The sequence below is a fragment of the Pristiophorus japonicus genome, chromosome 9, assembly GCF_044704955.1.
Source record: "Pristiophorus japonicus isolate sPriJap1 chromosome 9, sPriJap1.hap1, whole genome shotgun sequence".
Classification (NCBI taxonomy): Eukaryota; Metazoa; Chordata; class Chondrichthyes; family Pristiophoridae; genus Pristiophorus; species Pristiophorus japonicus.
The window spans coordinates 57,244,917-57,272,822 of record NC_091985.1 but is presented as its reverse complement, the minus strand read 5'-3'; the positions used below and the strand labels follow the sequence as shown (position 1 = coordinate 57,272,822).

The 27,906-nt window shown below is 42.6% G+C and overlaps 1 protein-coding gene across 1 annotated transcript in view; it reads right to left on the bottom strand.

The window, feature by feature from the left end:
* thada (THADA armadillo repeat containing) overlaps window positions 1-27,906 on the bottom strand; it is a 559,310-nt gene that overhangs the window by 146,663 nt on the left and 384,741 nt on the right. Inside the window, exon 30 of the mRNA XM_070889374.1 lies at window positions 20,664-20,749. Coding sequence (XP_070745475.1) covers window positions 20,664-20,749 — 86 coding nt within the window. The remainder of the gene's footprint in view (window positions 1-20,663; window positions 20,750-27,906) is intronic.

Sequence of the window (27,906 nt, the reverse complement as noted above, 5' to 3'; positions counted from 1 at the left end):
TGTGTATTGTTTAGACTGGAGAAGGTTGGGAGTGGTGTACCCCAAGGGTTAGTGCTGGGTACACATCTGTTCTCGGTTTATGCTAATGATTTAGACTTGGGCACAATCTCAAAATTTGTTGGCAACTCAAAAGTAGGAAGTTCAGCAAACAATGAGGAGGAATATAAAAAGATTCAGGAAGACATTGACAGATTGGTGGAACTGGCAAGCAGATGGAAGAGGCAATTTATTGTGGATAATTGTGAGAAACATAGAAACATAGAAAATAGGTGCAGGAGTAGGCCATTCGGCCCTTCGAGCCTGCACCACCATTCAATATGATCATGGCTGATCACGCAACCTCAGTACCCCACCCCTGCCTTCTCTCCATATCCTCGATCTCTTTAGCCATAAGGGTCACATCTAACTCCCTTTTGAATATGTCCAACAAACTGAATTCACCAACTTTCTGTGGCAGAGAATTCCACAGGTTCACAACTCTCTGGGTGAAAAAGTTTCTCCTCATCTTGGTCCTATATGGCTTACCCCTTATCTTTAGACTGTGACCCCTGGTTCTGGATTTCCCCAACATCGGCAACATTCTTCCTACATCTAACCTGTCCAGTTCCATCAGAATTTTATAAGTTTCTGTGAGATCCCCTCTCATTCTTCGAAATTCCAGTGAATATAAGCCTAGTCGATCCAGTCTTTCCTCATATGTCAGCCTTGCCATTCCGGGAATCAGTCTGGTGAACCTTTGCTGCACTCTCTCAATAGCAAGCATGACCGTCCTCAGATTAGGAGACCAAAACTGCACACAATACTCAGGGTCTCACCAAGGCCCTGTACAACTGCAGTAAGACCTCCCTGCTCCTATACTCAAATCCCCTCGCTATGAAGGCCACCATGCCATTTGCTTTTTTTTTTACTGCCTGCTGTACCTGCATGCCTACCTTCAATGTCTGATGTTTAATGACACCCAGGTCTCGTTGCACCTCCCCTTTTACTAATCTGTCACCATTCAGATAATAATCTGCCTTCCTGTTTTTTCCGCCAAAGTGGATAACCTCACATTTAGCCACATTATTCTGCATGTCATGCATTTGCCCACTCACCTAACCTGTCCAAGTCCCCCTGCAGCCTCTTAGCATTCTCCTCGCAGCTCACACTGCCACCCAGCTTAGTGTCATCTGCAAACTTGGAGAAATTACATTCAATTCCTTCGTCTAAATCATTAATGTATACTGTAAATAAGCTGGGGTCCCAGCACTGAACCTTGCGGCACCCCACTAGTCACTGCCTGCCATTCTGAAAAGGACCCATTTACTCCCACTCTTTGCTTCATGTCTGCCAACCAATTCTCTATCCACATCAATACATTACCCCCAATACCATGTGCCTTAATTTTGCATACTAATCTCTTGTGTGGGACCTTGTCAAAAGCCTTTTGAAAGTCCAAATACACCACATCCACTAGTTCTCCCTTATCCACTCTACTAGTTACATCCTCAAAAAACTCTAGATTTGTCAAGCATGATTTCCCTTTCATAAATCCATGCTGACTTGGACCGATCCTGTCACTGCTTTCCAAATGCGCTGCTCTTAATTAATTAATAATTGATTTCAGCATTTTCCCCACCACCGATGTCAGGCTAATCGGTCTATAATTTCGTGTTTTCTCTCTTCCTCCTTTTTTAAAAAGTGGGGTTACATTAGCTACCCTCCAATCCATAGGAACTGAACCAGAGTCCATGGAATGTTGGAAAATGACCACCAATGCATCTACTATTTTTAGGGCCACTTCCTTAAGTACTCTGGGATGCAGACTATCAGGCCCTGGGGATTTATCAGCCTTCAGAACCTTCAATTTCCCTAACACCATTTCCTGACTAATAAGGATTTCCCTCTGTTCCCCCTTCTCGCTAGACCTTCGGTCCCCTAGTATTTTCAGAAGGTTATTCGTGTCTTCCTTAGTGAAGACAGAACCAAAGTATTTGTGCAATTGGTCTGCCATTTCCTTGTAACCCATTATGAATTCACCTGATTCTGACTGCAAGTCTTCACTAATCTTTTTCTCTTCACATATCTATCGAAGCTTTTGCAGTCAGTTTTTTGTTCCCTGCAAGCTTACTCTCATACTCTATTTTCCCCATCCTAATTAAACCCTTAGTCCTTCTCTGCTGAATTCTAAATTTCTTCCAGTCCTCAGGTTTGCTGCTTTTTCTGGCCAATTTATATGCCTCTTCCTTGGATTTAACATTTTTCCAAATTTCCCTTGTTAGCCACAGTTGAACCATCTTCCCTTTTTTATTCTTACGTCACACAATTGTTGTAGTTCATCCATGTGAAATTTAAATGTCTGCCATTGCCTATCCACCGTCAACCCTTTAAGTATCATTCTCCAGTCTATCCTAGCCAATTCATGTCTCATGCCGTCGAAGGTATAACATTTTGTGAAGGAAAAACAAATAATGGGAGTATATATGCAATGAAAAGACACTGAAAGGTGTGGATAAACAGAGACCCCAGGGGAATTAAATATACAATTCCTTGAAAGCGCAAGTGCCAGTAGATAAATCAGTAAAAAAAAAAGCAAATAAGATGCATAGAGTACAAAAGTAAAGTAATGATGAAATTGTACAAAACATTAGTTAGGCCCCAATTAGAGCACTGTGTACAGACTTGGGGCTGAATTTTCACCACCATTTTGCACCGTTTTTTTGGCCTACGCTGTTTTTTTTGGAGCACACTAAAATCTGCAAGTTTCGCCAAAGTTTCTGCGCCATCCTAAACTACTTATGGCTGATTTTTAGCTCCCGATTTTTTGACGTCACTGGGGGTGCCGGCTGTGCCATTTGGCGACTTTGTCCAACTAGGATTTTTTCAAAAATGGCACAGCGCACCGTTCTGAAAAACCTTACCTGAAGTTAAGAAAATCGGCGCAGAGAAGATGTGGCCCTTACGGCTAAAAGGATCAAGGGGTGTGGAGAGAAAGCAGGAATGGGATACTGAAGTTGCATGATCAGCCATGATTATATTGAATGGTGGTGCAGGCTCAAAGGGCCGAATGGCCTACTCCTGCACCTATTTTCTATGTTTCTATATTTCTAAAAAAGGAGAGAAGTCCTGCTACAACTGTATAGGGCAATGGTGAGACCACAACTGGAGTACTGCGTACAGTTTTGCTCTACTTATTTAAGGAGGGATATACTTGCATTGGAGGCAGTTCAGAGAAGGTTCATGAGATTGATTCCTGAGATGAAGGGGTTGTCTTATGAATAAAGGTTGAGCAGGTTGGGCCTATACTCATTGGAGTTTAGAAAAATGAGAGGTGATATTGAAACCTATAAGGTTCTGAGGGGCTTGACAGGGTAGATGCAGAGAGGATGTTTCCCCTCGTGGGGGAATCTACAACTAGGGGGCATAGCTTCAGAATAAGAGGTCGCCCATTTAGAATTGAGATGAGGAGGAACTTCTTCTCTCAGAGGGCTGTGAATCTGTGGAATTCTCTACCCCAGAGAGCTGAGGAGGCTGGGTCATTGAATATATTTAAGATAGAGATAGACATATTTTTGAATGATAAGGGAGTCAAGGGTTATGGGGAGCGGGCGGGGAAGTGGAGTTGAGGCCAAGATCAGATCAGCCATGATCTTATTAAATGGCAGAGCAGGCTCGAGGAGCCAAATGGCCTACTCTTGCTCCTATTTCTTATGTTCTTATGTTCTGGTTGGGGAGTCAGTGACAAGGGGGAATCAATGTAAAATTATCACCAAGAGTGGGGAGAGAGGTTGGGAGAAACTTCTTTATGCAATTCGTTGTTGGAGCATGGTATGCCCTGCTACAAGGAGTGGTTCATGCAGACTATTGCAACCTTTAAGAAGGATGGGTCCTTCACAGTAGCAAAATGTGGTAATATGTGAACAGTCGCATTTGCAAGTTATTGCTGTTCACTGAATTTATTGCAAACCCACTTACTGACTAATATTATGATTTGATGTCTGCTGTGATAGGTCAGTGGATAAATGTACCAAGTGATACAGTATTAAATCATACAGGCAGGGAAGATCCCAGGTTTTGTTCCTGGTCTGTGCTATGTTAGCTACTTTCAGCCAGGTGAGCAGGGATGAGTGCTAGTACAACTGGCCTCAGGATACAGCTATCCAGTGTCTTCTGCTAGTGTGTATGGACCTCAGTGGAAGCCAGCATTGAGCTCAGCTGTTGTGCCAACCCTCTCTCCATGGTCAAATTGCCTGGAGACATTCAGTGATCCGCCTCACATATTAAGAATGACCATTTGAACAAGGTACTGGAGCATGCAGCATCTATGAAGCCTTACCCAACATGAATCAAAATCTTCAGGAAAGGGACGGGAATGATTTCATGCACCGCTCTCTTCGCAAGATGAAATCTAATTTCTCCTAACAGCTTGGATGAAATGTTGAGAAAAGCACAGAAAAATGTTCCGTGTTTTGTTTTAGCTAATTTCTCTAGGTTATAGTTTTCTCAGTCAACCCTCTGGTATGCTCCTTGAATGGTTATTATTCATCTTCATGTCTTTATATTGAGTGCTCAGTAGGCAGTTGTTCCATATACATCCCAGAAGATGAAGAACAAAAATGCAGATGGGATAGAACCAGAAAATGCTGGAAATATGTGGCAGGCCAATCAACATTTGTAAAGAGACAAAATTTTGGATGTAGCCCCTAGTCTACATCCATTGTTTACAACAATTGAATATATTTAAGGCGGAGATAGACAGATTTTTGAACGATAAGGGAGTGAAGGGTTATGGGAAGCGGGCAAGGAAGTGGAGTTGAGGCCAAGATCAGATCAGCCATGATCTTATTGAATGGCGGAGCAGGCACGAGGGGCCAAATGGTCTACTCCTGCTCCTATTTCTTATGTTCTTACATTGTTAGAACTTAAAGCTAAACATAAGGAGCCTTCTTCGTAGAACTGAAAAAAAGTAGAGAAAAGCAACAGATATTTCAAAACAAAATAAATAGAATGAATGGTTTCAATGACAGGTGAGATTTTCCCCTTCTGAAGCCATGTTGACTGCAGTTTAGTATGTTTTTGTACAGATAATCCTCAAGTTTACTCCAGACAGTTGAATGATTATTTTACACGGAATTGAAGACTCATGGGTCTGTAGTTGCCAGTGTTCTCATAATGATGGCCAATGGCGTATAATCTCTTCCCTAGTCTCACTCAGCACTTTGGGATAAATTATCTATTCCTGGGGATTTATTTGTTTTGAGCCTTTTTAGCCAGTCTAGGATTTCCATCTCATTTATATCAAAGCCATTAATTTTGCCTTCATTAACTGTTTGGGGATGCCATGCTGCTCATATCTTCCCGAGTGATACTTGAAGGAAATAATCAGGATATTTTGTGCTCTTCCTCAATTTTGAGCTTGTTTACACCTTTTATGGTTATCACTTCTTCTCATACTATTCTAGTACTGAAATAATGTTTTACTGTTATGGTTTACTTATGCTTTTTTCTAATTCTCTCTTGGTCCTTCAGATCATCATTTAAACATGTTTCTGCAAATTCCTACATTCATTCAGTGAATCTGTTATCCTTTCTTCCTGCAGGATTCGTACAAGTCATTTCCTTCTTTATTTCATTTTTAATTTGTCTATTAATTCATTTCGGGTCACGTTTGTTTAGTCTAAGCCTGCTGATTCTAGGTAGGTATTATTCCTCAGCATTATTCCTTTAACAATGTTCCACTTGGCCTCTCCTAAAATGTTGTTGAATATCATTATCCAGTCCATTTGTTTTAGTTGTTCCTTCACAGCTTTTAATTTAGCCCTTTTAAAGTGATATATCTGGCTTCTGATCTTTGGCGTATCTGAATCCCAGATCACATTAAACTTAATTATTCATGGTCACTGTTCCCCAGGGGTGCTAATGCTTCAATTTCCTGTATGTTGTCTGTGTCATTTGCAAATACCAAGTTAAGATCAGCACTGCTTCTTGTGGCTTTCTTGATGTACTGACTCATGAAGCAGTCATTCATTACATTTACTCTGGCTGTAAACCACTTTGGTTTTTCCAGTTTATATTTAGTGAATTAAATTCTCCTATTACAATAACTTCTCGCAAACCCTTTTTAATCTCCTCATAGAGCAACTGTCCTCTTGTTTATGCTGATCTGGTATTCTGTGGAATATCCCCAGTGTTAGCTTGGCTTTTTAGACGCAAATTGCTGTTTCATACAGAAGGGTGGTTTGGAGCCTTGGACAATGATGTGGGAAGAAATGAACATTGGTTTCATCTGCTGTGGGTGCATGGGAAAGTATCGGGGAAGGGTGGTGAAAGAATAAATGAACAAGAGTATTCCAGAGGGAAAAGTTTCTCTGGAAAATGGAGAGAGGGTGGGGGTGGAAGATGTGCTTGGTGGTGTGGCCATGATGTAGCTGGCAGAAATAGCAGAACGTGACCTTTGGGATGGGAGCGGGTTGAAACAATTAGTCTTGTTTATGCACCTTTTTTTCAACTCTATTAAAGAGCTTGCTTATTTTGTAGTTGTTACCTTGATGAAGGGTTTACATTACAGTTGAATGTCAATCTCTTTACAGATGATGTACGAACTGTCGTGTATTTCCAGCATTTTGCGTTTTTGCATTAGGAAAGTCCTGGATTAGATTTATTATGAGTAGACTGGGGATTAAGCTAGCACCTTTTCATCCTCACCATAATCCATAAAAGCATATTTCCTGCTGGATCAAGATCAGGAGCTAAAGCCCTGGCTGTCATTTCTACCGTCTAGCCCAGGGGATGCTGAGGTCAAATAAAGAACCCCTGTTGCCAACCGAGCTAAGATCAGCTAACTCACTGTGGAGTGGGAATGAAAGCTCAGTCATTCCTGGTGATAAACTCAGCGAACCATTGGTGGTAGAGCCCTCATCAGTGGTTTTCAATGTCAATGTTTGGAAATATCTCATTAGTTGTTGACTGTGATTTTGATAAAATGGTCCTTTTGTTTTTAAATCTCAAAACCTACCAAAGCTTTACTCTTGCTGTCATTTTGCCATGTGTGGTGCAGCTCTGTGCATTTTTAGTCATGTATGTCAATCCCATGTGTAACGATATAATGTATAATGCCCTCTAGCTAGGAGGTATGGGGAGCTGTATTGAGAGAGAGGGTCTGTGAAGGAACGCCATTTTAAAACTCCACATGGCCATCTGAAATCTCCCAAATAAATTGAATTAAGTTGAATTAAGAGTGTTCAAGATTGTTCAAGAGACTATAAAATACATGGTGTCAGAAGCAGAGACTTCCGATCTTTTGTCGAACGCATCTACGACCAAAATATTGGAACTGTAAGACTTTTTCGAGCTGATTGAAATCAACGTTAAGCAGTGCAGTGCAGAGCGTGCTTCCTGCACATCGCGCGTGGCTCCGTGAAGGGTGATAAATAGTCATAAGCTTGTAAAATAATCTAGAGGCATTAGTAAAGTAAACTTAAAGTGGCAGGAGTTACTGTAGAGCCTTGATTGAAGAAAGTATTTCTACAATTACATGGCCACGATATTTTACTATTAGACTTGTTCTAGTCCTCTGGGTATTTGAACTGTGTACATGTGTGTGACAAACTCAAAGTCCTAAACTGTAGCGAGCTGTCATGACCACCGCGGTGCCAATGCCAACTCCCGCGCACATTCCTCTCCCACCTCCATTGCAGGTGACTGGCGATTTGAAAGCCAACTGGAAAAAATTCAAACAGCTGTGGGACAGGTATGAAATTATCACGAGTATTGTGGAAAAACCAGACAGAGTTAGGGTTGCAATGTATATCACTGCCATTAGCAGTGATGCCCTAGATATCCACAATAATCTTCCCTACAAATCAGAGGAAGATAAGCAGGAAATTGAGATTATTCTGAAGCTCTGGGAAGAGCATTGTAAAGGTAAAACCAACATAATCTGTGAATAGTACCAGTTTAACAACTGTGTACAAGGGGACGAGCGGTTTGACAGATATCTCGTGAAAGTCAGAGAGCTGGCACCATCATGTGATTTCAGCAATTTGAGGGATGATTTCATCAGAGGCTGCATTGTCTGCGGAATATCTGATAACACTCTGCATAAGAAACTGTCGCAAGAATCAAGCCTAACACTCGATAAATGTGTGATGCTCTGTAAAGCTACAGAGGCCAGTTGCGCAAATGAAACCCATGAAGCTCACTAAAACAGATTCTGAAGATGTCAAAGCTGTCAGACAGAAACCCTGACCCACAAAAAAAGAATTCACAAAGAGTTCACAAACAATTGCAGATATTGTGGCAAAAGACATGAGCTGTCAAAAACTAAATGCCCCGCATATCGAAGATCTGCACAAGTTGCGGCAAACTAAATCACTTTTCTCAAAAGTGTCGGCAGAATGGATCGAGGCAGAATCTACACATAACCCTAAATATAAGGGCAAGCCAAAACTATATGAAGAGAGTTATGATTCTGATTTTGAAGTCATGACTGTAAAGATGCTTGGTAAACTTGATCGCACAATCAAGGACAAAGCTGACAGAAAATATCCAAACAAGATTATGGCTACCTTCTCCATTAAAGGTCAATTGGTAAAAATGCAAATAGATTGTGGGGCCACATGCAATGTGCTACCTCTTAGATACTTACTAAAAGTTTAAAGATAAAAGAATCTAAGACAATAATGTCACTATATGACAACCATAGAAACAGAGAAACATAGAAAATAGGTGCAGGAGTAGGCCATTCGGCCCTTCAAGCCTGCACCGCCATTCAATGAATTCATGGCTGAACATGCAACTTCAGTACCCCATTCCTGCTTTCTCGCCATACCCCTTGATCCCCCTAGTAGTAAGGACTACATCTAACTCCTTTTTGAATATATTTAGTGAATTGGCCTCAACAATTTCTGTGGTAGAGAATTCCACAGGTTCACCACTCTCTGGGTGAAGAAGTTTCTCCTCATCTTGGTCCTAAATGGCTTACCCCTTATCCTTAGACTGTGTCCTCTGGTTCTGGACTTCCGCAACATTGGGAACATTCTGCCTGCATCGAACCTATCTAAACCCATCAGAATTTTAAACGTTTCTATGAGGTCCCCTCTCATTCTTTTGAACTCCAGTGAATACAAGCCCAGTTGATCCAGTCTTTCTTGATCGGTCAGTCCCACCATCCCGGGAATCAGTCTGGCGAACCTTCGCTGCACTCCCTCAATAGCAAGAATGTCCTTCCTCAGGTTAGGAGACCAAAACTGTACACAATACTCCAGGTGTGGCCTCACCAAGGCTCTGTACAAATGTAGCAACACCTCCCTGCCCCTGTACTCAAATCCCCTCGCTATGAAGGCCAACATGCCATTTGCTTTCTTAACCGCCTGCTGTACCTGCATGCCAACTTTCAATGATTGATGTACCATGACACCCAGATCTCGTTGCACCTCCCCTTTTCCTAATCTGTCACCATTCAGATAATAGTCTGTCTCTCTGTTTTTACCACCAAAGTGGATAACCTCACATTTATCCACATTATACTTCATCTGCCATGCATTTGCCCACTCACCTAACCTATCCAAGTCACTCTGCAGCCTCATAGCATCCTCCTCGCAGCTCACACTGCCACCCAACTTAGTGTCATCCGCAAATTTGGAGATACTACATTTAATCCCCTCGTCTAAATCATTAATGTACGGTGTAAACAGCTGGGGCCCCAGCACAGAACCTTGTGGTACCCCACTAGTCACTGCCTGCCATTCTGAAAAGTCTCCATTTACTCCTACTCTTGCTTCCTGTTTGACAACCAGTTCTCAATCCATGTCAGCACACTACCCCCAATCCCATGTGCTTTAACTCTGCACATTAATCTCTTGTGTGGGACCTTGTCGAAAGCCTTCTGAAAGTCCAAATACACCACATCAACTGGTTCTCCCTTGTCCACTCTACTGGAAACATCCTCAAAAAATTCCAGAAGATTTGTCAAGCATGATTTCCCTTTCACAAATCCATGCTGACTTGGACCTATCATGTCATCTCTTTCCAAATGCACTGCTATGACATCCTTAATAATTGATTCCATCATTTTACCCATTACCGATGTCAGGCTGACTGGTCTATAATTCCCTGTTTTCTCTCTCCCTCCTTTTTTAAAAAGTGGGGTTACATTGGCTACCCTCCACTCGATAGGAACTGATCCAGAGTCAATGGAATGTTGGAAAATGAAAACCATGCAACCATTCCAGTGGTAGGGATTTTTAATGTGTCACTGGAAAATACAAAGAACAAGCAAAAGTACAGTGTGCCCTTTGTGATCATTGAGGGCCAAAGTGCACCAGTGATTGGCTCATGCACTACTGCTCAACAGCTACAACTGATAAAAGTGCAGCATCAGAATATCACGGTGGTAAATGAACCACGCGAATCACAAACTACGAACAAGGCAAACATCTCGCTAGCGTCAAAAACTGATGTCAACAATGCATATCCGGATGTGTTTAAGGGACATGGACACAGTTCACCTTGAACTTAATGAATCAGCGACATCAGCTGTAATGTCATCCAGACGGATGCCAATAGCGAGCAAACAAATACTAAAAGAACTCAATCGTTTGGAAAATCGACAAATCATCACGAAAGTTGTTGAACTGATGGACTGGGTATTGCCCCAGTTCCTGCCCCATCCCCCAGCCCAAGTCTAGTGACTGTACAAAATACAAATGGAAAGATACGAGTATGTATCGACCCTCAACATCTGAACAATGCCCTGAAACGTGGACACTATCCATTTCCTGTGATAGATGACATCTTGCCACAGATGTCAAATGTAAAGGTCTTCACGAAAGCAGACTGTAAATGGGTTTCTTGCAATGTGAACTAGACAAGGAGTCCTCCTATCTCACGATCTTCCAGACTCCATGGGGACGATATCGCTATAATAGAATGCCATTTGGCATCAGTCTTGCCCCGGAAATTTTCCAGCAGAACCTCGAGGGTCTAGATGGAGTCTACAAGATTGGAGATGATATCTTGATCACTGGCCGCGGTGAGACACTTAGAGGCCAATCACAATCATGACGCAAACTTACGCAAATTCATGCAGAGATGCAGAGAGCGAAACATCAAACTAAACTTCGACAAGTTCGAATGCAAGAGCTCCCAAGTGAAATACATGGGACACATACTGTCGAGTGATGGACTCAAAGCCGAACCAAGCAAGGTGATCGCAATTAATGAAATGCAGAAAGCGCAGGATGTCGCAGGTGTACAACGATCTGTCGGCATGACAAAGTACCTTGCAAAATTCTTGCCAGATCTTTCAGACCTCAGTGAGCCTCTGCGACGGCTTACTCAAAGACACGGTCTGGAAATGAACTGAAGAACAAGACAAAACGTTTGAAGCTATCAAACAATGCGTGACAGATTCTCCGGTGCTCAGGTACTTTGACCACAAACTTGCAACCGAAGGTCAAGGAGATGCTTCGAGCAAGGGTCTTGGGTTCGTCCTTCAGCAACAGGGACAACCAATTGCATATGCGAGCCGAGCACTCACTTTAGCAGTCACGCGATACTCTCAAATCGAAAAGGAGCTGCTTGCTCAAGTCTTCGGAATGGATCAAACCATCAATATGTATATGGTCGTAAGATCACGCTATGGACAGACCATAAGCTTTTGGTTGCTATACGACGCAAGCCATTATCTACAGCACCCAAGCGACTACAACGTCTGCCCATTCGGCTCAACCAATATGACGTCGAAATAAAGTATCAACCAGAAAAAGAAATGCACCTAGCAGATACCCTCTCGCGCGCATACCTTGAAAACGTGGAGGGATCACCGACAGAAACTGCAATGGAATGCATCCACATGGTGGACTTTTTCCCACTCTCCATACAACGCGCAACTGCAAAAGATTCCACACTACAAATGCAACAAATCACAACGGGATGACCAGAAACGACACATGAATGCCTGCCTGAAACGCATGCATGCTTCAAAATTCGTGACAAGCTCACAACACAGGATGGCATAGCCTTCAAAGGCTATCGCTGTGTCATACCAAAATCCCTGAGGTCCGACATTCGTCAGCGACTTCATGCTGCTCACACTGCCGTTGAGAGCACTCTTCGATGTGCCAGAGAATCTGTTTACTGGCCAGGACTGAACAGTGATATAAAAGACTATGTTTCAAAGTTTGAAAACATGTAACACTTGGATAAAGAATCAATAAGACAAAGTTTTGCTGTTGTTTGTTAAACTTGTAGTTGTTTAATACATGTATTCATAAGAGGTTAATTACCAGTTTATACTGAAGCTATCTTTAATTCATTTTTGTTTCTTATGTAAGGAAAGATGTAATGATATAATGTATAGTGCCCTCTAGCTAGGAGGTATAAGGAGCTGTATCGAGATGAGGGTCTGTGAAGGAACGTCATTTTAAAGCTCCACATGGCTGTCTGAAATCTCCCAAATAAATCGAATTAAGTTGAACTAAGAGGCTATAAAATACACCATGTTTGGAATTCCAGGCCGAAAGGACTCCGCACCCCATCACCCCCCCGCCTTGTCTTCAGCTCTGCTGAAACAATGGCGTCTTCTCTCCGCCGATTTTCTCTTCTCTGCGCCGATTTCCTTAAGTGCAGGGAAGATTTTTCAGAAGGATGCAGTGCGCCGTTTTATAAAAATAATACTTGTCCAAACTCGTTTAAATGGCCAGAAATGGCGCACCCAGCAGGTTCGGCCCCCAGTTACGTAAAAAAAAATCGGGAACTAAAAAAAAAATCGGATGCACCTACTTTAGAATGGCACGGAAACTTTGACGAAACTTGCAGATTTTAGTCTGCTTCAAAAAAAAAACCCAGCGTAGGCCAACAAAAAAACATCGCAGAATGGTGGCGAAAATTCAGCTCAAGGAACCATCATACTTCTGTTTATGTATAATACTAATATTTCAATTGCTGCAATCAGAGAAAGACAAATATGCCTTTGACCTGTTCAGGTTTTTTAACGTGACCAGGATGGGGAAAAAGGTTAATTTTAGTAGATGAGTACTGCAGGAAAGACAAATAGAGAGGACAATGATAAAGACAGGTTGTCAAATAAGTGAATATCAGTAATGAATAATAGGCTGAAAGTCCCCTCCCTCACACAATTTGCAGAGGTGCCCACAAATATATCAGACTCCACAGCGCAACCATAGCCTGCAGCAGAAAAGGAATGGAGCAGCACAGCTGCATGATTTCAAAGATTAGAATAACCAAATATTTAAGTTTTCCTGCACTACGTCGTTATAAAAATAAATCAGAAAAGCCAGGCAATTAGGGTAAAATGTTTCAATGACCTAGGTCTATCAGTACAGTTTGTATCCAACAGCACAGCTGCACTAACAAAATTCCTCTTGGTTAGCCAAACAAGCAATGCATGAGGTCTCTTGATGCCTTTCTACAACTTTGCCTTCAATTCAGTTGCAAGGATAATTCAATAGTCTGTACTCACAATGCTATATATAAAGCACTTTGTGAAGGAAGAGGTTCGTTTACCTTTTGCATCAATACCTGGCAACTGCTCAGTTTTAAATGGAGTTATTTTACTTGACAGCCTCACTGACTGCTTTTAGAATGAGTAACTGCTCATTGTAAGAAATCCATTCTTGAAATTAAAAAGCACATTCACTGCGAGAAAGACCTTTCCTCAAAAAAGTGAAGTCAGCACTTATAAATGGAATTTTCCTGAGTTAGTCTTGACTATAAATGTTTTAAGTTTACACAATAGATTTTCCTTAATTAGACTTAGTCTTGAGGCTAATTAAAATCAGTTACAATACTGTCACCCGTAATAATATTGAATTTTTCCTCGGTTAAAATAAAACTCGAGACTTCCTGCATGGATTCTTTAAACATTTCCCAAGAATTTCTTTAGTAAACTAATGAACCTATGTATCTAGCTCAAGGAGTTACTTTGTCTCACTGATTTCATCCACAGAGCATAAATGCTCCAGGAGCTAAGCTCCTAAAGTAACACCCAGAACTACAACAACCAGTCCTTCGGGTAAGACAAACACTGATTAGACCATAAAGAACATGCTGCCAAAGAGTAATGCAAAGTCCCTATATAATTTTACAACTATAGCATATTGTTCAGTTACTGTAATTTATACTGTAAAACTACCAGTTTTAAAACCATATAATTTCAGCAAAATTAATAAGTACTGCAGAGTTTGAAGTTATTGTATTTCTGGACCATTGGAACAATTTACTGCTGTCATTATTATAATCCCTTCCCTTGTTATTTTCTGCCTCAATATTTTCTGACTAAGATAGCAGGCAGATGAAATGCAACAAAGATAATATTGGAACTTTAAGGAAATCATAGAATCATCTATCACAGGAAGTGACTAGTTCGCCTATTGTGCCTGTGTCAGCTCTCTGAAAGAGCAAGCCATTTAGTCCAATTTTCCTATCCTCTCCCCATACCCGTATAATTTATAATTTTTCAAATAGCTATCCACTTCCCTTTTTGAAACTATTATGGTTTCTGCTTCCATCACTATTTTTGGCAGTGTAATCCATGTCCTAATAGCTCACTGCATAAAAATATTTCTTATAACCTCTCCCTTTTGATTGTGGTCTTGCATTCATGCACTCAATGACCAGTGGAAATAGAAGAAGAAATAGCTCACAGCACTGAACTTCTTTTGATTCGAGAAAAGAAGGAGTAGGAATATAATCCAGGTATTTGAGGCTGCCATTACATTTGTACGTTTGCTTCAATGTAGAGCAGTTTTCACTTGACATTGATGCAAAGATGCAAGAATAAGTCAGGAGGCAGACTGACAGTAAAGACAGAGGGGCCGATTAAAGACCATAAAGAAAATCTGTGTGTGGAGGTGGAAGACGTGGGTAGGATTCTTATTGAATACATTGCATCTGTTTTCACAAAAGAGAGGGGTGATGCAGACTTTGCAATGAGGGAGGAGGAGTGTGAAATATTCGACGAGATAAACATAGTAAGAGAGGAAGTATTAAGGGGCTTAGCAGCTTTGAATGCGGATAAATCCCCAGGCCTGGATGAAATGTATCCCAGTTTGCTAAGAGAAGCAAAAGAGGAAATAGCAGAGGCTCTGACCATCATTTTCCAATTCTCGTTGGCTACAGGTGTGGTGCCAGAGGACTGGAGGACTGCTAATGTTGTACCTTTTTTTAAAAAGGGAGAAAGGGATAGACTGAGTAATTACAGGCCAGTCAGCTTAACTTAGATGGTGGGAAAATTATTGGAAAAAATCCTGAGGGACAGGATAAATCTTCATTTGGAAAGACATGGGTTAACCAAGGACAGTCAGCATGGATTTGTCAAGGGAAGATCATGTCTGACTAACTTGATTGAATTTTTTGAGGAGGTAACCTGGAGGGTCGATGAGAGCAGTGCGTATGATGTAGTGTACATGGATTTTAGCAAAGCTTTTGATAAGGTCCCACATGGCAGTCTGGTCATGAAAGTAATAGCCCATGTGATCCAGGGCAAAGTGGCAAGTTGGATCCAAAATTGGCTCAGAGGCAGGAAGCAAAGGGTAATGGTTGATGGGTGTTTTTGTGACTGGAAGGCTGTATCCAATGAGGTTCCGCAGGGCTCAGGGCTGGGTCCTTTGCTTTTTGTGGTATATAACAATGACTTGGACTTAAATGTTGGGGCTACGATTAAGAAGTTTGCAGATGACACTAAAATAGGCCGTGTGGTTGATGATGAAGAAGAAAGCTGCGGACAGCAGGAAGCTATCAATGTCAGGTGGGCAGAACAGTGGCAAATGGAATTCAATCCGCATAAGTGTGAGGTAATGGGGAGGTCAAACAAGGCAAGGGAATACACATTAAATGGTACGGCACTGAAAAGTGTAGAGGAACAAAGAGACCTTGGAGTGCAGGTCCACAGATCTCTGAAGGTAGCAGGCCGGTAGATAAGGTGGTTACGAAGGCATATGAAATACTTGCCTTTATTAGTCGAGGCATGGAATACAAGAGCAAGGACGTTATGCTTGAACTGTATAAAACACTGGTTAGGCTGCAGCTGGAGTACTGTGTGCAGTTCTGGTCACCACATTACAGGAAAGATGGGATTGCACTGGAAAGGGTGCAGAGGAGATTTATAAGAATGTTGCTTGGACTGGAGAATTTTAACTATGAGGAAAGATTGGAGATGCTGGGTCTGTTTTCTTTGGAACAGAGGAGGCTAAGGGGAGACCTGATTGAGGTGTATAAAATTATGAGGGCCTGGATAGAGTGGATAGGAAGGACCTGTTTCCCTTGACAGAGGGATCAACATCCAGGGGGCATAGATTTAAAGTATTTGGGGGGAGGTTTGGAGGAGATATGAGAGGAAATTTCTTCAACCAGAGAGTGGTGGGAGTCTGGAACTCACTGCCTGAAAGGGTGGTAGAGGCAGAAACCTTCATCACATTTAAAAGATACTTGGATGTGCACTTGAAGTGCCATAACCTACAGGACTACAGACCAAGAGCTGGAAAGTGGTATTCGGCTGGAAAGCTCTTGGTCAGCCAGCGCGGACACGATCTGCTGAAATGGCCTCCTTCCGTGCTGTAAATTTCTATGATTCTATGAATGCAACCTCTTCCAAGAGGCGGTTTCACAGTCCTTCTATTCAACACCGACGGGAGTGTATCGCCAGTCTGCCTGAGCTCAAGTGCAGAGGACCTGGCCAGAGGACCATGCTACAACATGACATCAGGAGTTGCGTAGGCAAAGCCCATCACAGGCAGAGATGTTTCCTTCCAGAGTCCTATGCTTACCACTTTCATCCACTCACTTTGCAACAAACTTCAGTAAATTTGCAGAGTGCATGTAAGTTCCTGTTTGCCTGTGTCATTGTGTCGATATCAGTGATATGCCCGTGGCCTAAAATCCAGCAACAGCTTTCAGAATGCAAGAAATTCACTTCAGCAGAGGGACTTTCAGACTCATGAGAAAATGTTGTACAATTCATCATAATTTGATAACAGAAGTTTTGGTGGGTTATTTTGGGGAATCTGAACACCTACTGATCTCAGACCAGTGTAACAATGTACTAATACATACAAAGACATGGCCAGTCCAATCAATGACAATGCAATCAAGCACACTAAAGTTATGGATGGTAAGGGCCTTATTCACAAGTAGACTCACACTCTGGAGGTTAAGTGTGGAGATGGGTGGTGATTGATCTGCAGGCAGAGTCCAAGAGGATGGAGTCAGTGGATGGGGAGGAGCTTGGCATAGTTAACTTCCAATGGGTATGTTAGTTCAGAAGGCCAGTGAGAGAAGAGGATGAGGCTGTTAGACTGCAATGTTCGACTGATATTGTGTAGTCTTCATTCTATTATATTCAAAGATGAGGGAAAAAGTTCAGAGTTTTACCTTCTTCAAAACTTTACATTGAGAAATAAACATGTTGGGCAGAATTCACAATGGTATAAACCATACCTAATCTGTTGGAAGGAACTAGCTCAATGAGTCAACTGGCCTTTCCTCATTTCATATTTTTAGGTGATTTTCACACCTCTGCCTGCATTGCGTTCTAGTCAGCTACTCGATGGTGCATGGGAAAGGCACAGATTGATTTGATCACTGAAACCCTCTGTTGGGCAAGTGCCTTATTTCTCTGCTGAAGCCCCATTACAACAATCTATCAGCATCATTCCCCCATTATGTGGGGCAGTACTGTTGGTGCCACAGATTTCAATGAGCAGCATTTCTGTCGTGTGATCAGCCAACGAAGATATGCTTCTACAGCATCTGAGTGGTGCCAACTCTAACCCTTTCCCTTGAGGAGATGGTTCTGTCATTCTGGAATACTCCATTTACTTATGAGCTAATGAAACTCAGCCAATGTTGTCACTGAAACATAATGGTGAGAGTGCAAAATTTTGATACAAAATATTTGAATGTTAGAAAACACATGGCAGTTCAATTATAGATCGCCTACTTTTATAAAACGTTTCTAAAAGTGGCTAAGGTGAGCATTTTGCATTGTATAGCAGGGTAGAGTAACAGAGGTTGCAGGTCAGCAACTGGTGATAGTAATATTGACAGGCAACTTGGGGTACTGAATTAAGAATACTGACAGCATTGAAATCATGCTGTTTTTTTCATTTAAGTCAGCACTGGATGTAGCAGCTGAGGAGCCTTTGCATCATACAAGTCGCAGCCCATGCTGACAGGCTTGGTTGGGTTCCAAGTAAAATTATAGAGTCAAGAAAAAGGAGAAATGGACAGAAGCCATTAGCTTAAGTGTAACGTTTCCCCTATTATACCATTACACAGGATCCAGGGGCATTGGAATGGGGCAGTAAAGTTAATTAGACATTAAAAATTTACTTATATTTTAACACTAAATATCTGTATGGCATTTGCCATTACATTTAGTCCACTTGAGTATAATTGCTTGGAATTAACATTGTAGAGAGGTAACCATTGCATGTGAATTGAGAAAGAAAGACTTGCCTTTCATGACCAGTCAATGAAGTACTTGTTGGAAGTGTAGGCACTGTTGTAATGTGGGAAACTTGGCAGCCAATTTGCGCTCAACAAGCTCCCACAAACAGCAATGTGATAATGAGCAGATAATTTGTTTTTGTTATGTTGATTGCAGGATAAATATTGGCTAGGACAGCGGGGATAACTCCCCTTCTCTTCTTCGAAAAAGTGCCACAGGATCTTTTACATCCAGCTGGTTTAATGTCACATCCAAAAGACAGCACCTCTGACAGTGCAGCATTCCCTCACCATTGCACTGGAGTGTCAACCTAAATTTATGTGCTCAGTCCCCAGAGTGGGACTTGAAACTTGAGACACTTGGGAGAAATAATGCTGTTCTGGCAAAAACAATAAATAAGTTCTTTAGTTTTCATAAAATACCACCTGCTGATGCACAGATAGTACTAACACTTTGTGCCAGTCTTTGTATCTTTTAAATTTTTTACAATATTTTGAAATTATTAAAACTTAGCAATCTGGACAGTGATTTCAATTGAGGAGACAACATGATTCTAGTTCTGTCAGTTTAAAAGGGGTAAAAAGGGACAGAGTTGGGATATTCCAAGATCCCACGCTACCGTACACAACTTGCAGTTAATTTTTGCTGTACACCACTTATTACAATATAATAAAAGGTTTTCTGGTGGCATGGGTTTTCTTTATATGATTAAGGGATGACAGGACAGATCTGAAAAAGTGAAAAGAGCATAAAGTGATGATTAAAATGTAAGATTTTATTATTAAAGCCCAACTTTCTGCAAAATTGAATAGTACTGTTCCGTCCATGAAATTAAAACACAGCCAGTAACAGTACTTTAGAATTTGTTTGCAATCAATCAAACCAAAGGCTGATTGATGTTTAGAAGAGGAGACAAGGTCAGTAATTTTATCGTTTAAGCAAAACATCTGAGCAATAGTTTAAAGAAAAGGGCATTGTAGGAACACAAGGTACAAGGGAGAACAAAATAAAGGGTGTTCAAAGTAAAAATCTGGCTTGATATGACCTGCTCCATTTGGTCACTGATAAACTATCTGGAGCAAAACAGATGCCATCAAGGCAAACACAATATTAAAGCAACCGTTACACTACTAACTTTGTGTTGATGTGTAGTGGTTTTAAATGCACAGTGGCACTCTGACTCCTGATCACAATAATAATTATAAAAAAACAATTTGCATTTGTAGAATCCCTTGAGAAAAACAACTGCTTCACAGTGGTGTAAGAAAGAAAATGAACACTGAGCCAAAGAAGGAAATATTAGGAGGGGTGACCAAAAGAGTAATGCATGTGCAGTGTGGGGTCTGGGTGGCTAATGGCACGGTCACCAATGGTGGGAAAAGGGAGTGATATTCATAAGGTCAGAGTAAGAGGAACAGAGAGTTTTGGAAGGAGGGAAGGAGATTGTAGTGCTGAGGGTTACTGAGATTTGGAGGGGAAAGATCATGGGAGGGACTTAAACACATGGATGAGAATTTAAAATTTTACTCTTTGAGAGACAGAGAGTCAATGTAAGTGAGCAAGGACAGGGTTAATGAGCAAGTGGGACTTGGTGCGGGGAGCAGAGTTTTGGATGCGCTGATGTTGATACAGGGTGGAGGATAGGAAACCAGCACACTAAAGCAAAAATTGCTACACCTCTAGCAGGTAGTCTCACATCAACTTTGGATCATATATAGTATAACTTCAGCTCAGTGCAAAGTTACATTTCAAAGTACCCATTGACACTCCTGGGATATTTGTAAACTGACATTTGAATGATTTTAAATGAGAAGTAACACTCCCATTGTTTTCTGATAACATTTATACCCATTCAGACAGCACACATGTATCATGCTCTTTTATTGCTGTGCTCAGCGTGATCCAGTGAGGCACAGCCAGCAGTGTGGCTCGAGTCTGTTCATTGAGCATTGCAGTCTATAAATCAAGAAAAGGAGTAGGCCATTTGGCCCATCATGCTAGCTCTGCAATTTTTGTCAGTCATGCCAGTTGTTCATCTTTTTAATCCTAAACAGGAACAGACTCTACAAAAGCAGTCTAATATGTTAGCTGCAATATGTAAATTGGATAGGGCTTAAAGATCCCTCAAGATCAATTGGTAAAATATCTTAATTTGTAGAAAATGTGTACAATTCTGTTTAGGAACCAGCACTGCTGTGATTCTGTAAAATCTTACCTGTTGTTTTTGACTGATCCAAATGATGACAAAGGATACCGATGATATCGAGGAAAGTTGCTCTGGTAAGCAAACAAGGGTTCTGCCTGCAAAACAATAAATCAGAAACAATCAAGGATGCAAATCAATTACAGAACAAATTTTGATTTTTTTCCCTAGGAAAAGAATGGCACTGAAAGCCAGCCATTGTGCAACCAATGAGAAGATAACAAATTGACTTTGTGGGATATACAAGGAAATATTTGGTTTGGAGGGGGCGGGGATTACAGGGTGGGGGGGGGGGGAGGGGGGAAGAGAAGACAAGAGGGAACAAGATCAATAGTGGAACACAAAATACAATTTTGAAGAGTTTGTTAAGCTAAAATGATAAAATGTAGTTAAATCAGATCAAAAGATAAACTGAAACTGACTTACTAAGAATTTTTTTACTAACATTTTTGGCATTTTGTTTTCATGCTGGGTTGTTTTCAAGTGTGATCAGATCGAAGCTCCTGGCCAGATCGATTCTGAAAACATGCCCTTTGTATTCTTGTCAAAAAATGCAATACACGTAAACTATGGGCACAATTTTGCCCAAGTCCGTTTTCTGGTGTATTGCTAGAGTTACGCCCATTTTTCGAGGCCAGAAATGCGCCAGAAATATTTTGCCAAAGTTTCCCCGATGTATAATTCAAATTTGGTGCCGCGCAGTGCGTCCAGTCGCCTTGGAGGTGGAGCCTGCTGTCTGCGCCGAAAAAACGATGCCGCACCTTCTGCACATGCGCGACAAATAAAAGTGACCTTTTTGACGTTACTTTAATGGATGTGCATGTGCAGTACAGCTCCGGAGGTTGGCAATCAGCCATTTTTAAAGAGCCAGTTGTGTGAGATGGAGTGGTGTGTGTGAGCATTGGAAAAATCGGACCTGCAGCAATACAAGATGCAACGCGGTGCAAGGATCAAGAATTTCTTACAGGATGAAGTGGTGGCGCTAGTTACTGTAATTGAGACCAGATGGCAGGAGCTGGACACCAGCAGAGGTCACATAAAAGTTCCACCCAAAGAAATGAAGAAACGCTGGAACCACCATGAGATCTGGAGACCAGTGTAAAAAGAAGTGGCAGGACCTTGGTCAAGCAGTTAGTGTATGTAATATTTTCATTTGTTCAAGAACTCAAACAAGAGGAGGCCCAGCAAATGTGCAACCATTGACACCACTGGAAGAGAGGGTTGCTGCTTTGATGGATCTTGCCCGGAGAAAAGCAACCACCACTGGGTCCACACTCGAGGGAGAGGGTAAGTCCTGCAAATTCCACAGTCTGGCTTTGCTAAATGTTAAGTACTGCGCTGGCTAGCCATGCTTTGGTTCATGGGGATGTTGCCGTCAGCTACGTTTCGGTTGATGCAATGTGCTATCATTCATCCTTCAAATCAGCCTGGTGCCTGCGCTGTGTGAGCCACCCATCCTGCCCTTTCCTCTCTGTTAACCAGTTGTCTGTGTTCTGTTATATTTTGCAGAACTTGAGGCCAACCCTGACGATGCAGAAGATGATTCAGACGAGGACGAGCCTGAAGAAGAGAACATCTTCCAATCCCACCCTCCAGACCAAGAGCATGGGAGTGAGACGGAGAGGATGGAGCTGGATGAAGCCCCCACTGTTTTACTGGAGGAGGTGCAGGTGCCACCCATTGAGGTGTCAGCCCCTTCTGTGACTAGTGGTTTGAGTGTTGGTGGGACATTCCATGGTTTCCTAACGTCCGAAGCTGTGAGTCCCAGTGTTGGGGTGCAGCGAGGCACACCCAGGACCCCTTCTTCTGACCTGCGGGTCCCAGTGGTGGGGTGCAGCGAGGCACACCCAGGGCCCCACCTTCCGAGGCTGCGTGTCCCAGTGGTGGGGTGCGAGCCACACCCGCGGGGAGGAGGGGAAGGAGAGCTCGACCGTGCTCTCCTGAGGTGCAGGATCTAACTAATGTGGTTCAGATGATGGCAATGAGTGGGGAGAGCATTGACCTTACCCGATCATTCCTGGACACCATCAGTGCGGTGGGTGACGAGGTAGTGGAACTGTCGGGAGAAGTAACAGCAATCTCACTAGAAATGGGAATGATGTCAGTGACCATGAGGGAGGGAATGTCACAGATAGGTGATGCGCTGTCAGTGAACATCAGGGAGGGAATGTCAGAGATGGTGCAAACACCATGACTGAACATGAGAGAGGAAATGTCACAGGTAGTTGAGACAGTTTTGCTTAACATGAGGGAGGGAATGTTGCAGGTCGTTGAGACACTGTCAGGGTGCATGAGGGACAACATGTTGGAGTTAGCTGCTGCAATAAGGGAACACGCTCAGACCCCGCGCCCATTGACAGAATCAGCTGCCACTCCCACTCTAATCCTCACACCAGCCTCTGAAGAGCCCCAAGCCGGACCCTCCACATTGCCACCTGCTGCCCACCCCACTGAACAGGTGCGCACTACCCGAGATCTTAGAAGGAATAAGGTTGGTACCAACCCCAGAAACACTGCGGCACCGCCTGCGGGCAGGGGTGGTGGAGTCACCAAAACAAGCGCGGTGGGTGGTCTTAGAATAAGGTGGAGGAGAGATGGGTTCAGCCTTTCTTTGCTGCTGCTGTGGTTGTTGTTATTATTGTTACTGTTGTAACTGTTCTCAAATTAAAAGATTTTTGTAAGTTAGTAAATTTACAAGTTTAAAAGTTAGTAAGTGATCTTAAAGTTTTGAAGTGATGTTAGAGTTTGCAAGTGATCGTAACTGAAAACTTGAAAGTTTGATATAAGAATAATTTAGTGAAGTTAAGTACAAAGAACTGTTAAACATTTGAATAAAATATATTTTACATTAAATCTAAATCATTTTCATTATTTGTTCCATTATTAACATAGCAGGCAAGACTGGTTCTTTGTTCTCTCTTTCCAAGGTCTGTGTGGATGGACTTCTCTCCCCCCTCCCCCGCAAACTCATTGCAGTCTTGTGACAACTCCCTTTCTCCCCCCTCCTCCCCCAAACTCATTGCAGTCTTGTGACATCTCTCTTTCTCCCCCCTCCTCCCCAAACTCATTGCAGTCTTGTGACAACTCCCTTTCTCCCCCCTCCTCCCCAAACTCAGTCTTGTGCCGAGTGCAACAGCCTTCCGATCGACACCTCTACCCCGGGCTTGTTTTCCAGCCGAGCCCATGTCCGGGGTCAATTCTGACGGCCGACGCTATGACACTCCAGCCCTGCTTGAAGATGTTCGGTGGTAAAAAAAAAATGAAAACTTCAGAAATCCAAGAAACTTCCATGTACTCTGTTGAAAGGTAAAAAAAACGTTGAACTTTATTATGGGCGGTCTGCACCTGGGCAGGATCGGAACCAATGTCCTAGGGGGAGTGTTTGCTCGTGCTGTTGGGGAGGAGTTAAACTAATATGGCAGGGAGATGGGAACCTATGCAGAGAGGCCGGAACCAATGCAGGGAGGCAGAGGGAAATAAAAGGGAGACAGAGGCAAAAGATAGAAAGGAGAAGAGTAAAAGTGGAGGGCAGAGAAACCCAAGGCAAAAAACAAAAAGGACCACAGTGCAGCAAAATTCTAAAGGGGCAAAGTGTGATAAAAAGACAAGCCTGAAGGCTCTGTGCCTCAGTGCGAGGAATATTCGGAATAAGGTGGACGAATAACTGCACAGACAGCAGTTAAAGGATATGATGTAATTGGCATCACAGAGACATGGCTCCGGGGTGACCAAGGCTGGGAACTCAACATCCAGGGGTATTCAACATTTAGGAAGAATAGAGAGAGAGGAAAAGGAGGTGGGGTGGTGTTGCTGGTTAAAGAGGAAATTAATGCATTAGTAAGGAAGGACATTGGCTTGGATGAGGTGGAATCGGTATGGGTGGAGCTATGGAATACCAAAGGGCAGAAAACGCTGGTGGGAGTTGTGTACAGACCACCAAACAGCAGTAGTGAGGTCGGGGACAGCATCAAACAAGAAATTAGGGATGCGTGGAATAAAGGTACAGCAGTTATCATGGGCGACTTTAATTTACATATAGATTGGGCGAACCAAACTGGTAGCAATGCGGTGGAGGAGGATTTCCTGGAGTGTATTAGGGATGGTTTTCTTGACCAATATGTCGAGGAACCAACGAGAGAGCTGGCCATCCTAGACTGGGTGATGTGTAATAGAAACATGGAAACATAGAAAATAGGTGCAGGAGTAGGCCATTCGGCCCTTCGAGCCTGCACCGCTATTCAATGAGTTCATGGCTGAACATGCAACTTCAGCACCCCATTCCTGCTTTCTCGCCATACCCCTTGATCCCCCTAGTAGTAAGGACTACATCTAACTCCTTTTTGAATATATTTAGTGAATTGGCCTCAACAATTTTCTGTGGTAGAGAATTCCACAGGTTCAACACTCTCTGGGTGAAAAAGTTTCTCCTCATCTCGGTCCTAAATGGCTTACCCCTAATCCTTAGACTGTGACCCCTGGTTCTGGACTTCCCCAACATTGGGAACATTCTTCCTGCATCTAACCTGTCTAAACCCGTCAGAATATTAAATGTTTCTATGAGATCCCCTCTCATTCTTCTGAACTCCAGTGAATACAAGCCCAGTTGATCCAGTCTTTTTTGATATGTCAGTCCCGCCATCCCGAGAATCAGTCTGGTGAACCTTCGCTGCACTCCCTCAACAGCAAGAATGTCCTTCCTCAGGTTAGGAGACCAAAACTGTACACAATACTCCAGGTGTGGCCTCACCAAGGCCCTGTACAAACTGTAGTAACATCTCCCTGCCCCTGTACTCAAATCCCCTCGCTATGAAGGCCAACATGCCATTTGCTTTCTTAACCGCCTGCTGTACCTGCATGCCAACTTTCAATGACTGATGTACCATGACACCCAGATCTCTTTGCACCTCCCCTTTTCCTAATCTGTCACCATGCAGATAATAGTCTGTCTCTCTGTTTTTACCACCAAAGTGGATAACCTCACATTTATCCACATTATACTTCATCTGCCATGCATTTGCCCACTCACCTAACCTATCCAAGTCACTCTGCAGCCTCATAGCATCCTCCTCGCAGCTCACACTGCCACCCATTTAATGTCATCCGCAAATTTGGAGATACTACATTTAATCCCCTCGTCTAAATCATTAATGTACAATGTAAACAGATGGGGCCCCAGCACAGAACCTTGCGGCACCCCCTAGTCACTGCCTGCCATTCTGAAGAGTACCCATTTACTCCTACTCTTTGCTTCCTGTCTGCCAACCAGTTCTCAATCCACGTCAGCACACTATCCCCAATCCCATGTGCTTTAACTTTGCACATTAATCTCTTGTGTGGGACCTTGTCGAAAGCCTACTAAAAGTCCAAATACGCCACATCAACTGGTTCTCCCTTGTCCACGCTACTGGAAACATCCTCAAAAAATTCCAGAAGATTTGTCAAGCATGATTTCCCTTTCACAAATCCATGCTGACTTGGACCTATCATGTCACCTCTTTCCAAATGCGCTGATATGACATCCTTAATAATTGATTCCATCATTTTACCGATGTCAGGTTGACTGGTCTATAATTCCCTGTTTTCTCTCTCCCTCCTTTTTTAAAAAGTGAGGTTACATTGGCTACCCTCCACTCCATAGGAACTGACCCAGAGTCTATTGAATGTTGGAAAATGACTGTCAATCTGCTATTTCCAAGGCCACCTCCTTAAGTACTCTGCGATGCAGACCATCAGGCTCTGGGGATTTATCGGCCTTCAATCCCATCAAGTTCTCCAACACAATTTCCTGACTAATAAGGATTTCCCTCAGTTCTTCCTTCTTACTAAATCCTCTGACCCCATTTATATCCAGAAGGTTGTTTGTGTCCTCCTTAGTGAATACCGAACCAAAGTACTTGTTCAATTGGTCTGCCATTTCTTTGTTCCCCGTTATGACTTCTCCTGATTCTGACTGCAGGGGACCTACGTATGTCTTTACTAACCTTTTTCTCTTTACATATCTACAGAAGCTTTTGCAGTCTGTTTTAATGTTCCCTGCAAGCTTCCTCTCATACTCTATTTTCCCTGCCCTAATCAAACCCTTTGTCCTCCTCTGCTGAGTTCTAAATTTATCCCAGTCCCCGGGTTCGTTGCTATTTCTGGCCAATTTGTATGCCACTTCCTTGGCTTTAATACTATTCCTGATTTCCCTTGATAACCACGGTTGAGCCACCTTCCCTTTTTTATTTTTACGCCAGACAGGGATGTACAATTGTTGTAGTTCATCCATGCGGTCTCTAAATGTCTGCCATTGCCCATCCACTGTCAACCCCTTAAGTATCATTCGCCAATCTATCCTTGCCAATTCACGCCTCATACCTTTAAAGTTAGCCTTCTTTAAGTTCTGGACCATGGTCTCTGAATTAACTGTTTCATTCTACATCCTAATGTAGAATTCCACCATATTATGGTCACTCTTTCCCAAGGGGCCTCGCACAACGAGATTGCTAATTAATCCTCTCTCATTACACAACACCCAGTCTAAGATGGCCTCCCCCCTAGTTGGTTCCTCGACATATTGGTCAAGAAAACCATCCCTTATGCACTCCAGGAAATCCTCCTCCACCGTATTGCTTCCAGTTTGGTTAGCCCAATCTAGATGCACATTAAAGTCACCCATGATAACTGCTGCACCTTTATTGCATGCACCCCTAATTTCCTGTTTGATGCCCTTCCCAACATCACTACCACTGTTTGGAGGTCTGTACACAACTCTCACTAACGTTTTTTGCCCTTTGATGTTCTGCAGCTCTACCCATATAGATTCCACATCATCCAAGCTAATGTCCTTCCTAACTATTGCATTAATCTCCTCTTTAACCAGCAATGTTACCCCACATCCTTTTCCTTTTATTCTATCCTTCCTGAATGTTGAATACCCTTGGATGTTGAGTTCCCAGCCCTGATCATCCTGGAGCCACGTCTCTGTAATCCCATTTACATCATATCTGTTAACATCTATTTGCACAGTTAATTCATCCACCTTATTCCGAATACTCCTTGCATTGAGGCACACAGCCTTCAGGCTTGTCTTTTTAACACACCTTGCCCCTTTAGCATTTTGCTGTAATGTGGCCCTTTTTGTTTTTTGCCTTGGGATTCTCCGTCCTCCATTTTACTATTCTCCTTTCTATCTTTTGCCTCTGTCTCCCTCTTGTTTCCCTCTGCCTCCCTGCATAGGTTCCCATCCCCCTGCCGTATTAGTTTAACTCCTCCC